General features: G+C 45.3%; 1 protein-coding gene across 2 annotated transcripts in view; it reads left to right on the forward strand.

The window, feature by feature from the left end:
- The window catches only part of LOC123758112 (uncharacterized), a 135,738-nt gene extending 122,301 nt beyond the window's left edge, over positions 1-13,437 (forward strand). For both annotated transcript variants that reach the window (XM_045742296.2, XM_045742297.2), the window contains 3 exons: positions 10,090-10,303; positions 11,447-11,629; positions 11,803-13,437. In XM_045742296.2, the coding sequence (XP_045598252.1) occupies positions 10,090-10,303; positions 11,447-11,629; positions 11,803-12,008 (603 nt within the window). In that variant the 3' untranslated portion in view covers positions 12,009-13,437. The remainder of the gene's footprint in view (positions 1-10,089; positions 10,304-11,446; positions 11,630-11,802) is intronic.
- Positions 13,438-14,403: the final 966 nt, after the last annotated feature.

Genomic DNA, 14,403 nt, shown 5'->3' on the forward strand with positions numbered 1-14,403 from the left:
AGCCGAACATAACTGCCGTTATAGTTATCAATTCGATCCAGTAGTCGAGGTTGAATTTCTAGGGCAGGTGGAGGAGAGGGTGAGAGAGGGGGTGATGGAAGAGGGCTGGGAGGGGTTGGGGGTGGTGATAACCCGCCCCCTCCGACATGAATGGGTGAGACCGCAGGGTCAGCTATTACGCCAGACGGTGCTAAGCAGTCCGAATTGACAGACGCTGGCGCGTCAAGGTCGTCTGAGTCAGTGTCTGTGATGATAATGGTACTGTTCTCACCACTGCTGCTGCTGCTGCTGCTGCTGCTGATGCTGTTGCTGCTGATGCTGTTGCTGCTGCTGTCGTAGCTGTCACTGATTGATTGGGGTATGGGGCTGGGGGAGGAACGGGGGGTTGAGTGAGCGCGTGAACGAGTCCTCCCCTCCCTGTGAGAGCCGGAAGTGGGCACTGTCTGCCCTGCTGTGTCACTCTCACAGCCACTGCTGCTGCTGCTGGATGTCAAATCTATGCACAGCGGTGTGTCGTCTGTAAAAAAAAAAGAAAAACATATTATCTCTAGAAAGCATATATATATATATATATATATATTATGAGGTTAGGGAACAGACTAGTGGGAATTAATATGTTTAGGAAATAGACTGAAATAAGACAGTATTAACTTACTTATGTCATGGTGAAGGGGTTGAGCAGGTGAGTGAGTATGAATCCGTAACATCGTGTTAACAGGATGAGATATTGTCTCGTAGCCCCCCATCTGGCGGCGTGGCTGACCTTTATGAAGGGGCGGGGGGTGGCCGCGAGTGAGATCTGCTCTCCTTAGCTCAGTGTGTGAGGAATGGGGTATAGGCTCGATGGCGTCGATCTGTTCCCTCCGTCGATTGAGGTAGGGATTATAACCTGAAATGGAATAAATGATATTCAGCACGGGTGAATGGGGGAAAAAATATGTTTATTATGCATGTTTGTTCGCTTGCAACGGGTTGAAATACAGATACGAGAAGTGTATTTTATATGCTACCTACGTTTATGTGAAGTTTCATTCCGACGATGACCTCCTCGCGGGGTAGGTGAGCAATAAGGACACTTCACGGTTTTGTAAACTGAAATTGGAAAGAACATATTTAACTGTGTGGAATGTAATAGCCCGAATGAGTAAATATTCTCACACTATAGTAGTTTACACGCGATATTTCACCTGTGGATGCCATAAAATGAACTGTGGAATATTAAATAAGAATAACACTCACGGTTATCACAGAAAATCTGCTGACATCGCTTGCATTTGATGTCGTAATGTCCTAGGGGCGGTTTTTCACAGCTAGCGCATTGCAGTCGACACAGTTGATTTGCTGATGGAATATAAAACACTCCGCATTTCATGCAGGCTGTAGAGCTTCGCCTTTCCATGACATGGAGCTGTATGGTGGGTGTGTAGCGGATGAAGACTAGCAGTGAACTGGCAGCGCGTTTGTGTGTGAGGGGAGGGAAACGACCCGGGTCAAATGAGAAGTGATTGATGGCTGACAGGTGTGGGTCCGTCTGTCGGCAGGAGTAAGTACCTCGCTCCTCCTTATCGAATCCACAGTGTATGGGGAAGCGTGGTGGGATGAACATCTCCAAGTCTGGTCTTAAGACAACGAAAACCCTTTAAGCCAAATGGCTCACTTCCGCAGGAGGCTGGTGCTCTCTCTCTCTCTTACCCTCCTCTCCCACTTACGACTTCCTGTAGGGGGAAGCTAATGGACGTCCAGGCGTTCCTCTCAGGTATGGGGGTTCTCCTCTCCCTCCCCCCTCCCCCCTCCCCAAACATCATATCCACTATGTTGGATCCCCTCAACCTCTACTCACGATCATCAAACACACATACATAATTAACGCTTTTCCATGTAACATCCCTCCTGCTGGACTCTACTCTCTCATCCTCTCTCACTTAGCACTTCCTGTAGGGGGAGTTAAATGGTTTGTCTAACCGCATAATGACCCAGAGCAGTCTCACGACGACGAGGGGAAGCTCCACTCACCCTTCCCTCCATCCATCCCTCCCCTATCCCTCCCCCACCCCAAACAACATAACAGACTATGTTGGCACTCCTCTAATCTACACACAATCTCACGATCAACAAAATTATTATCCGCACACAGGATTAAGTCTACGCAAAACACACATACATATTCATTTACTCCTTCCTCTCATCCTTCTATTTTCTTACTCTATCACTTACTCTCCTACATCCCAAACTCCCAAACACACAGAAAATGCTCCCCAAAACCACGAAGACTAGAACCGCGCGCTCCAATTACCCCCGACATGCGACAAACTTCCAGGAAATTCCCCCCAATACCCTTGAGGACTAGACACATGCGCGCGACACCTGACAGGTGGCAATACTCTCCTACATCCCCAACAACAACAACAACAACATGGCTTCACTCTTTCTTCACCCAAAACACACACACAGCTCCCCAAAACCACGAGGACTAGAACCGCGCGCTCCAATTACCTCCGACACGCGCCAAACTTCCGGGAAAATCCCCAAAAACCCTTGAGGACTAGACACCTGCGCGCCACCTGCCAGCTGCCACTCACCTGAGTGACACCTGGCAGGTGGTGCGCGCGGTTCTAGTCCTCAACCACACTACTGGACGGAACCTGTAGAGAGAGAAGGCCCACAGGTCCTCTCCCCCCCCCCCCCCGGCACCCCCACACATCCCAGCAAACTTCATGTCATCAGATGACCTCCTGGGGGCCATCAAAGCATCCACCACCAGAACTCTTCCTCACATTCCTGAAGCAGCGCACCCATTAGCAGAAGGGAAATATACAGACCTTCTAAGGAAAGTGAATGAACGGTCTGAAAATCTTAATGCCGCGGACACCATCAAAGTAATTTGCTCCTGTTTGGTAATATTTGCATAGGCGTACCTGCAAGAGGAGGCAAGTCACTAGCCTCATCAGTCACTAGGGCAATAAATAATTTCCCCAGAGCTGACAATTTGATCCCCATCCCTCCTCAACGCAAAAACCGTCGTGGAAGACCCAAGAGTTCCAATCATAATTTTAAGCTAGGAACACAAGTGACCAAGAAAATTGAAGAGGGCAACATAGTAGGGGCAATTAGGTTACTGTGGGGGGTTTTCTTTTTTGCTTTCACGACTGCAATGCGTACGTCGCCAATGTACATGTGGCAGACACTTCACGAAACTGTCGGAATTAGCAAAATAGAAAATACGAGAGCAACCGTACAGGGCCTGGGAGCAAGGTCGAGTTAGAGTCCTTGAGGGTCTCTTCTCAGACAAGCCTCACCTGGTCCTGCTCCACGTTGATCGTTGGAATCTCCTCAATGACTTAACACTTTAAGGGACTCCTAGGGTCCTCATCACATTTATAGTTTAGTGAATTAGGCAACTCGGTGTTGAAGATCACCTAGAGCTGAAGGCTTGAGTAATTGATTTGCAGTATTCAGAAGTGGTTCAATGGAAACACCGCATAAAGCTTAACAGTAGTTTATTTACTAACTTAACCACTAATACAAAGGGTGCTTGATTTACTTTAGATTGGCGTCAGAAAGGCTATGGTTGTATTAGCGAGACTCTTGACGTCTGGCTAACGACTCGTATCCACTCGTGGAGAAACACCTAACTTAACACAGTTGACAGCCAATCATTAACACGGTAACCTAACTGCCGGTATGCAAAGGGATCACAAGAGTTCCAACCGGATACTCGGTAATGATGACATGCAATAAACACAATGGCACTGTCAATGGGACAGGCAATAACATGCACAATAATAATCACACACAATACTAAATGTGTGGTGTATGTGAAACTCACATTCACAGACGAGTGTAATGCCGTGATACCACACAGATAAACACGCATTCACCGTCGATTCACCTATAACCTGTGACAGGTATGAGAAGGTGAGAACTGTGGTTGATTCCTCAGATCAACACAGACACAATAAAACAATGACAAGATCTTGTACTTACAGATAAGGTACCTCTCTTTACTCACTCACTCAGGCACATTTATGCAAGAACTTGTAGGTGGCCTGATAGCTGGTTTCGTTCGTAGACACGGAGGGTACTCGCAATAGGGCGTACAGACACACACACACACTTTTGGCATTGGCGGTGAGTAAGGGTGGTGACGTCACGTGGTACAGTGAGGGGTGGCGGCGGCTACCTCGAGGTACTGAGGTACATGCTCGGGACAGAGTGGCGGCTGGCGACGGCTGTGGTACCATGCAGGTACACTTATGGTAAAGTCACACACAGGTTACTTAGACGGCGGCACTGCCTTAGTTCACTCTAGGTCACTCACAATGATCTTTGTCACCAGGGGTTACCTGATACCAGTCTGTTTCCCTCTGGTGATTTTGTCACTTTAGGCTTCTGAACAATATATTCACACTCGTGATTCTGAGCGAGTGTGGGGTATATCGCCAAGACGCTGAGTTAACTTGATGGTGAGGAATAGACGGTGTTCAGTCTATTGGCCGATAGACAGAACAGCTACACGTCCTCTGGGTTTGGTCTCCCTCACGTGAATACCCTACAATGGCTGCCGGGCATCTCGTGGCACACAACACAAAGAGAGTTACAATTTGACCAATAGCATAGCAGCATATGAGTGAGAACCAATCATATTGAACGTTCGATGATCAGTAGGAGAGGTGACGTCATGAACACGTCACGACCACGTCATAGCTGTTATTCTTCATTGTGCCGGTTGACCCCAGAGGTCAGACTGTCGTTGGCGTCTCCCCTCTACTCTCACGCTGGCCCAGCCAATGTACTCACTGACCCTGTGGCAAGTATGCTTAACTCCCTGTATCTACTTCCTGCCTGGACATACGGCGGCCTCCGTATTATGAAAGTGTTCCTGGTTAAGTGGGCATTCTGGAGATACCCAACATGCCAGGTCACTATCCAGGGTTAAGAGATAGGGCCTTGTGCACGAAGTCGGTGCACTGTGCACTGCAATGAGCCATTCCAGTCAGCTGTGGGAGAATCTTGGGAGACATATTCTCACAGCTACTTACCAGTGAAGAAACAATCGAAATACTGCAACTGCCGACTCACTGAGAGAGAAGCACCCTCCCAGAGTACCATGGGAACCCACTGCTCGGGACACAAATGCCCCAGACATGGGACCTCTATTCCTTCAAGCGTCAGAAGTATACAAAGCCATCATGTCATTTCCACCAGGCTCAGCAGGGGGATACATTGGAGTAAGACCTCAGCACCTCAAGGAGATGACAAACCCAGTTCTCGGCGAAGATGCCGAGACACTACTGTCAGAGATCACGAAGTTTGCCAACGACTGTCTCTCCGGGTTGATCCCAGATACAATTAAACCCTTCTTCTTCGGAGCATCCCTTTGTGCCTTTAAGAAGAAGGATGGTGGAGTCAGACCCATTGCCGTGGGTAACACACTTCGGCGCCTTGTTGCTAGGGCAGCTGTCAGAAAAATTAGCATAGACGCTGCAACGATGCTTCGACTCCATCATCTAGGTTTTGGTGTCCCCCATGGCTGTGAAGCAGCAGCTCATGCAGCACGAGGCTATATCAAGCACCTCCCAGAAAATAAGGCATTAATTAAATTAGACTTTAAAAATGCCTTCAACCAGGTAAAAAGGGATGTGGTACTGGAAGCAGTTCAAACCAGCTTTCCTTGTCTACTTCCCTTCGTTTCAGCAGGGTATAGTAGGGAATCCATACTGTTGTTTGGGGAACGTGAAGTTGTTTCCGCAGAAGGTGTCCAGCAGGGAGACCCACTTGCCCCTTTTCTTTCTGCATGGCAGCTAAGGAGGTCACTAGCAGGTTGTCCAGCGAATTCAACATCTGGTTCCTGGACGATGGCACCCTGGCAGGGACACAGGAATCCCTGCTAGGAGATCTTCAGCTAGTGAAATCTAAGGGCGAGGAGTTAGGCCTTACACTAAATCCATCAAAGTGTGAAATCATCTCATCCTGCCAACCAATCATAGATGCAGTACGAATCTTATTGCCAGGAGCCCAAGTGATCGCTCCCACCGACAGTGTGCTGCTAGGGGCACCTCTGGGCTCGAACGCCATTGAGGTAGTCCTCGAAGAAAAGCTTAAAGACCTGAGGAGGATGGAGGCGCGAATAGGGGCTTTGGATGCTCACGATGCTTTGTACCTTCTTACAAGGTGCCTGGTCTTGCCCAGACTTACCTATTTTCTCAGGTGTGCTCCTTCCTGTGACAGCCCAAAATTAACAGAATACGACTCGCTCCTAAAGACAATAACTATGAAAGTGTTAAACCTCTCCCTGCAAGATGACCAGTGGGACCAAGCAACGCTCCCAGTTAGACTCGGGGGGTATAGGTATTCATAAGGCGACACAGTTAGCATTGCCGGCATTCTTATCCTCGACCAGTGCAACAAGTGAAATAGTGAATGAAATACTACCAGAATACATAAAGAACTCCATTGGGATTCGTGATCCCAAATTTGTGGAAGGAGCTGATCAGTGGGACACTCTTCCTAATTCACATACCCGACCAACTTTTCCAAACGACGGTAAACAGGCCAAATGGGATAGCCCCATAGTGGAGAACATCGCCAAAGCATTGCTGGACGCAGCTTCTCAGAAGGACAGAGTGAGTCTCCTAGCTGTGCAAGCCCCGCATGCTGGGGACTTCCTGTTGGCAGTCCTTAATTCCGCTCTGGGCACCCGCCTGGACCATCGGGCCCTAAGTATTGGTGTTGCTCCTGCTCCGCGCCTTGCCGCCCCTATCTCCACCGAACACTGGTGTGTTTGCGGCCATGCACGGGCAGACCAATACGGCAGCCATGGTCTCATCTGCCGTAAGACAAAGGGAAAGATTGGCAGACACGATGCAGTCAATGACATCATCAAGAGAAGTTTGGCTACAGCTGGGTGTCCAGCACAAAGGGAACCCCAGTTGTGCAGGCCTGACAACAGCCAAAAACGCCCAGATGGAGTCACCCTGCAGCCATGGAGGGAAGGTAAACAGGTTGTATGGGCTTACACGTGTGCGTCTACATTGGCTGATACCTATTTACGTTACAGCTCAGCGGAGGGAGGTGGGGCAGCCACCTTCAGGGACACCCAGAAAATCAACAAGTACAGAGACCTAGAACGTTGTTACAGGTTCGTGCCGATAGGCTCTGAGACTCTGGGCGCCTGGGGTAAATGTGCACTCAAGTTTTTAAATGAGGTTGGTGAGGAACTCATTGGGAAAACTAGAGACCCACGAGCAGCCAGTTTCCTGTTCCAGCGCCTCAGTGTCGCAGTTCAGAGGGGAAATGCGTGCTGTATCCTGGGTACGCACCCATCCTCCGAGGAGCTGGACGAGATCTTCGAACGCTGATTGTTTAATTGTTATATATTTGTGTGTGTGTGTGTGTGTGTGTGTTCTTTGTAAACTGTAGCATTGCAATAATATATATATATATATATATATATATATATATATATATATATATATATATATATATATATATATATATATATATATATATATATATATATATATATATATATAGTATTGCAATGCTACAGTTTACAAAGAACACACACACATATATATAGTGTATTTAAAGGTTACAAAACATACAAGACAAATGCCTAAAGGTTATGGATCTCTTGAAGCTCCTCCGGTTCCGGACAGGAACCGAGGACGCAGCAAGCATTTCCCCTCTGGATCGCTATACTGAGGTGCTGAAACAAAAAACTGGAAGCCCTTTGGTCTCTGGTCACGTGAATGAGCTTGAAACCCAATTCCTTGAGAAATCCCAAGGCACTCTTGCCCCTGGGGCCATGCGTCTCAGACGCTATGGGAACAAAGAGGTATTGATCTTCCAGTCGCCTGTACTTGAGTGATTTTGCTATTTCCCTGTGGTTGGCCGCCCCACCTGCTTGATCAGCTCCGAAGTATACATAGGTGTCAGCCAGGGTGGATACACATGTGTAGTCCCACACCAACTGTCTACCCTCCTTCCATGAGTATATGGTGATGCCATCAGGGCGAAGTGCGGGGAAATCCGGGTTTTGGACCCCTAGGATGCGAGGTTCTCTCTCCGCTGGGCACCTAGCTGAGACGAGGCTTCTCTTGATGATGTCATTGACCTCGTGTAGCAGTCTTGCAAGCCAGCCCTTTGTGCTTCCGCAATGCAACCCATGCAGTCCGTATTGGTCTGCTTCCACCCTGTTGCAAATACACTTATATTCAGTGTGAATTGGGGCACCAAGGCGGAGGGCCACTGCTACACGAAGGGATTCTGGATCTAGGCGCGTGCCCATTGCTGACATGGGTACTGCCAGGAGGAAGTCTCCTGCATGGGGGGCTTGCACTGCTCTGAGGCGGGCTTTCTCCTTGTCTGATGTTGCGGCGCTGAGCATGGCATCAGCTACTTTTTCCACTAGAGGGTGGTCCCAGCCGGACTGTTTGTGTTGTTTTATTGGCTCTATAATGGTTGCTGGGGCTGCAAGAACATCCCACTGATTTGAACATTCAGTGAAAGCAAGATCGTGTATTCCTGCTAAATCTCTCAGGGTTGCAGGTAAGATATCTCTGACGAGGTCGTGCGATGCGTGAGAGGAGGAAAGGAAGGCTGGTAGAGCAATTTGGGAGGCTGTGCGGACACAAAGGCCGCCGAGTCTTACAGGAAGGGTTGCTTGCTCCCACTGAAAGTCGTCCAATGGCAGGTTTCTTCACCAGCATGGACCTCAGAAGGGTGTCATACACATATATACACACATTATATTATATATATATATATATATATATATATATATATATATATATATATATATATATATATATATATATATATATATATTATATATATTATATATATATATATTATATATATATATTATATATATATATATTAATAGGATCATTGTTAATATTTTATAGCCAGAATGTATATTGGCAACTCCTGGGTATTAGTACTAATTTTAGTACTGCCATCAGCAACTTAAAGCTATATAAATAAAAATGTAAATGTTTGTTCAAAATCTTAAATCTCAGAAAGGTCTTCACTAATTGCCTTGAAATTTTGACACAACATTCCTTTCGAATACGCGCGTGTTTTTATAAAGACTATCTATATGTGACTTATAGATGTCACACCTGTGACAGGTAAAAACATTTTTTTTTTTAAGCTGTTTTTCATGTGAGGGAATGGAGGAGAGGACGAGGGTACAGGGGGAGGGTGGGGGGGGGGGGGGGAATAGTGGAGAGGAAGAGGGGCAGGGAAGTGGGGGAGGACGAGGGGATGGGGGAGGGGGGAATGGTGGGGAGGACAAGGGGATGGATAAGTGGGAGATGCTGGGGAGGACTAGGGTACGAGGGTGGGGGGAATGGAGGGAAGGATGAGGGGATGGGGATGATGGGGAGGACGAAGGGACAGGGGAGTGGGTAATGGTGGGGAGGATGAGGGGCATGGGAGAGGGGGGAATGCTGGGGAAGATGAAAATGACGAAGGAGTGTGGGATGGTGGGGAGGATGAGGGGACAGGGGAAGGGGGAATGGTGGGGAGGGTATAGAGTTCTAGAGTCGGCAAACCAGACAATCTCTATATCTCCACAGACAATGGAACAGCAAGAAATATTGTATACCCACAAGCATTGTGAAATTAAACATTAGAAACATGCGCTTTCTCTTTTCTTTCATTCCCATTTAACCAGACTGAGCAACAGCAAGGCATGGCTGGGTACAACTAGAGTTTAAATAAAAAGTATGTAATATTAAACGATTTCTTTTAAAAATAGCTAAAACATGGTGGTTAAAAGGTATGAAAAACTGAGCGGGACAGTAATAGTTGGGCTCATTTCCTATAACTTAATGCATCTGTTCACCTAGCAGTAAGCAGGTACTCAGGAGTTAGTCAGCTTGTTGTGGGGTTGCATCCTGGACGGGGTCAGTTATTCAACCTTAACGGGGAAGGGGAAAGGAACCTCGATAAAAGCCTAACGTGTATAAATAAACTCTTGCTGCGTGTCCCTCGACTCAATGTATTATTATAAAACCAATGTCAAACATTTAAAAAAATAAATGAAAATGTCCACTTCAGTTCCACAATTCCTCAACGCAGCTGTGCGCGGGCTTGGAGCAGCTCTTCGGCAACACCACCGTGGCCGACCTCGGGGCGGGCCTGGGCAACTACGGAAGGTGCTTCCTCCGCAGGTCAGAGGGCATACTGAACCACCCCAACAAGGTGGAGATTGAAAATATCAACAAAGATTACAAGACTTTAATGACGCATGCAGGACTCTCCGGTACCCCACAAGTCATCAAATCATGGAACGGTAGGGTTATCTGGATATCATATTAGGCTTCAAGCCATCGGCAGGAAAGTTATCTCGCATCTTTTTTGTCTTTCTTTTTCACTGTCTCTGATGTGGCCCGTTTCTATCTCGTTTGCTCCATTCTGCCTTCTGTTTTATCTCCCCTATTCGCCGTTTCTTGAGGCCCTTTTTAAAGTTTATTCTTTCATCCAACTGTGTGTCATCTAACACCAACTTAAACTTTTCCTTTTTGATCTTTCAAAACATTTGACGTGTGTGGACTGATACGATCAGATTCTTTCACCTTTTTAATGGATCTCTCTTATTTAGTGATCCCGATGTCTCGTGCTGTTATCTCGTGTTTTGAAACACTCTTTTATATATCTAATAATGACGTTATCAAGCCATATAATGAAAACTGTTAGTGCCCTCGATTAGTAAGATGCCTCCAGGAAGGTTCATTAAATCTAGCATCTATGGCATTGTGTTCAATCCTATTTCTCTCCATGATTCAAGCACCTATGCTATTATGTCAACCCATACTAAGCCAAAGCTAAAACCCGGATGCTATGGCTTTTTGTCTGAACTTAACCCTCCCGAGTTTGAATCTTTACACTAGGGATGAAAAACACTTGAGGCCTAAATTGCAGAGTTTAACAATTATATATTTTTAAGAAGGCTTCAGCATGCTACTTGAATCATTATATACATATTTTATTTCACACAATATGAAATTCAACTTTCTGTTGTTCCTGCCATACAGTACAGAAGGTTAATAACAGGATTTGTAAGAACATTAAGGTAGTTAGAATGACTTCCAATATAACAATAAACAAAATGGTTGCAGTGAAGCCAGGTCAAAAAAACTTTTTGTTTTATATTGAATAATGCAATACTCAAGTGATTGTTTACAAGGTTCGTCACAGAAGTTAGTTACAGGTCCCCCTACAGGGACTGGTTTGATAATGACTAGGGAATTTGTTGAAACTGAATGTGTTGTTTCCTGCCAGAAACGCTTTGAGTAATAGTGGCTTTAGGAATTGTATGTATTAGCTCTATCTATATATCCATCAACTTTTGTATCTCACCTTGTATGTATGTACTTTACCTGAATAAATATTTGTATTTATATTTGTATTTGAAACCTTTTGTGTCCCTGTGTAGGATGGGATGGAGCGGCGAACATCGATGAGTTCACCAACGGGAGGATAGCGTCAGCGGACCTCTCCAACCCCGCGACCCTCGGGGGTCCCTTCGACTGGGTGATGAGCCTGGAGGTGGGAGAACACATCCCAGAGTCCGGCGAGAAGAACTTCCTGGACAACCTGGTCAAGCACGCCTGCGTGGGTGAGTCGCCCTCCCGTTGTGTACCTGCCACAAGGCTCAGGTGCTGGTGGGTCTTCCCCACACATGTTGCCCTGTAAACACAATGTGTGTTGCTCTTCTTTCCTCAGACATGAGCTCTGCTTTATCTCTGGTACATGAACCTTCTCCTTGACCTGCCACGACCTCTGTTACAGGAGTGGTGTTGTCGTGGGCGGTGCCGGGGCAAGGGGGACACTCCCACGTCAACTGCCGCTCCAACGACTACGTCAGGAAGGAGATGGCCGCCCGGGGACTGGAGTCGGATAAGCTCGCAGAGGTGAAGCTGCGGAAAAACGTCGACCATCTCACCTACCTCAAGAACACCCTCATGGTCTTCAGGTACCCCAAGAAGAGATGCTGAGGCCCGTTCCATCTCCTCCAACTCCTTCGAATCTAATATATTTGTATGCGAAAATAAGTGCCTAAACACCTGGCTTATCAACTCTGCTGAACTTCCAAGGGTGAAAAGATCTCAGTAATACTCCGTACTGACTTTAAGAGTGAAAATGCTACAGTGAGCTTCCGAACTGAATTTGCTAGAAATTTGATTGCTCCTCCAAGGTTCCATACTGTTATTTTAAATGTAAAGATTTTTCAATAAGGCTCCACAACTAGCCTTTCAAGCTACCGAGGACAAACTAACAATTTAAAACTAAATTAACAAAAAATCCTCAGAACTATATATAAACTGTGTTTACTGTCCTAACAGTTATGACCTGAAGTGACCTAAAAGCTTATCCATCAGTCCAGTCAACACGTTTATGATAAATAGGTAAACTTAGTTTACAATAGCCGCTGAAGATTAACAATTCAACCTTCTCATTTGCCAAATTTGCATCAACAAATAATCGGATCCTACAAATGTCATGGAAATCCAATTACGATAATTACTAACTGGCAAAAACTTTCAGAAGTGTAATTGATAAAAAACTTACACTAAGAAGTGCACAAACAGGTGCACAGACTCATCAGTGCACAGATATAGATTCATACACACACACACAAATTTACAAAACATGGCCATACAGGAGTTTCGAGAAGATTTGATCCCTGTTTCGCACTTCATTAAATCTTGCATTGCATGTTTCTAAAAATTAATTTTAAAATATTCCCAATTAAACTCATAATTAGTATTTTCCAGATTTACTATTAAATTGCACCATGGAACCCTGGTATGTCAGCATCACCTCCTGCTTACTGCACGAAGATGAGAAGGAATATGCAAATTGGAAAAATATGCAAATGTTATAAATATATATGTAAAATTGAGAAGTAAATATGCGAAGATTTAAAGTAAATATGGGAAGCAGAGGAATATGTATAAGAAGTGGAAACAAGGGTGTACCAGAGGACACGGCAGTTATGCAAGGATGCTTATTTTTAATTTACAGTATGTACAAATATATTTTTTAGGTACAACACTGGGGTGTTTCAATGTATTTAATCTCAAGTGAGTACAAAAACTAATTAATCATCTTCCAGAAATGTGTTAAATCCATAAAAAAAAAAAAAATATTGTTACTCGGTCGTAAGGAACTAAGACGATTAAGTCATTCAACACTTAACGCAGTCTCTCTTTGTTTGATTTATCACTTGTTCTAATTACTTCATATTATTTGTAAAAAATTAAAAATAAATATTTTTGCAAATACCGCGAACCCATTTCCGTGTGTGTGTTATTGCCGAGGTGTTTATGCCTGGTGTTCTCCTGGGGCGTCCAAGAGCTGTTTGGAGTTGTGTGTTAAACCCAGCAAATACATTCTATATATGACAATAAATATACTTTCCCATGTGGTGTTTTTCTTAACATCATGACAGAAAAACATGCAGACTCTCACTCTCCCTACCTCTCTTTGTTTCTCTCTCTCTGCCCAAGCACTGAGCTGGACGATAGAGGGATGGTTTCGTGCAGATCGGCGTTCAATCCCTGACCATCCCATCAAAAAATCCTTATCCTGAACCCTTCCATGTACTATAAATTCGTAATGGCTTGGCGTTTTCTTTTGATAGTTCCCTCCTCCTTCTCCCTCTCTCTCCCTCCCTCCCGCTCTCACCCCTCCTCTCTCTCTTCCTCTGCCGTACAGACCTTGAGGTCAGGGGCTACATGCAAACTGTGTATTCTCCAGAAATTAAATGATATATAAGAGCCAACCTGGCATAGAGGAGCGTGATGCGCTCTGGTTTAATAACGCGATGAAAGTCCAGCTTCTGGATAGTCGTAATCTGTCACTGAATTAACATTCTCCCTGCTATGGATAAAGGCTTGGGAATTCAATATTCTTACACAGGTAATTGACCTTAGCAACAAGGCAGTAATTTATGAGTAAATCTACCTGAACATTGTATCGAGTCACTGCATTTTCCCCAATTTGAACACATCGTGTTAACATTGACCAATGTGAACACTTAACATTGAGTTTAGGGTTGACTATTCTTATTAATTTCCTGCGAGTTATTTAATAGCCTATCTTACTGAGAACTTTATAACACTTATAAGTAGTAATTTAGGAGTGAATTACACCTTCATGTCACGAGGGAGGGGCAATGGGAAGAAATTTTGAGGATTACTTTTGTATACTCAATCAACCCATTCTTATAATAGTACACCACATTTTTATGTATCCTTAAGCTCAAAAATAGATGTGCTAAAAATGGTAGCGACTCGCAACAATTGACGTGATGTCCCGTTTTCAGTTTGTGCGTCCTCGAGTTGATTAGGTTCGGGCAGTTTACTATAACAGTTCAGTGACAGTGGG

This window comes from Procambarus clarkii, chromosome 40 (assembly GCF_040958095.1).
Source record: "Procambarus clarkii isolate CNS0578487 chromosome 40, FALCON_Pclarkii_2.0, whole genome shotgun sequence".
Taxonomy (NCBI): domain Eukaryota; kingdom Metazoa; phylum Arthropoda; class Malacostraca; order Decapoda; family Cambaridae; genus Procambarus; species Procambarus clarkii.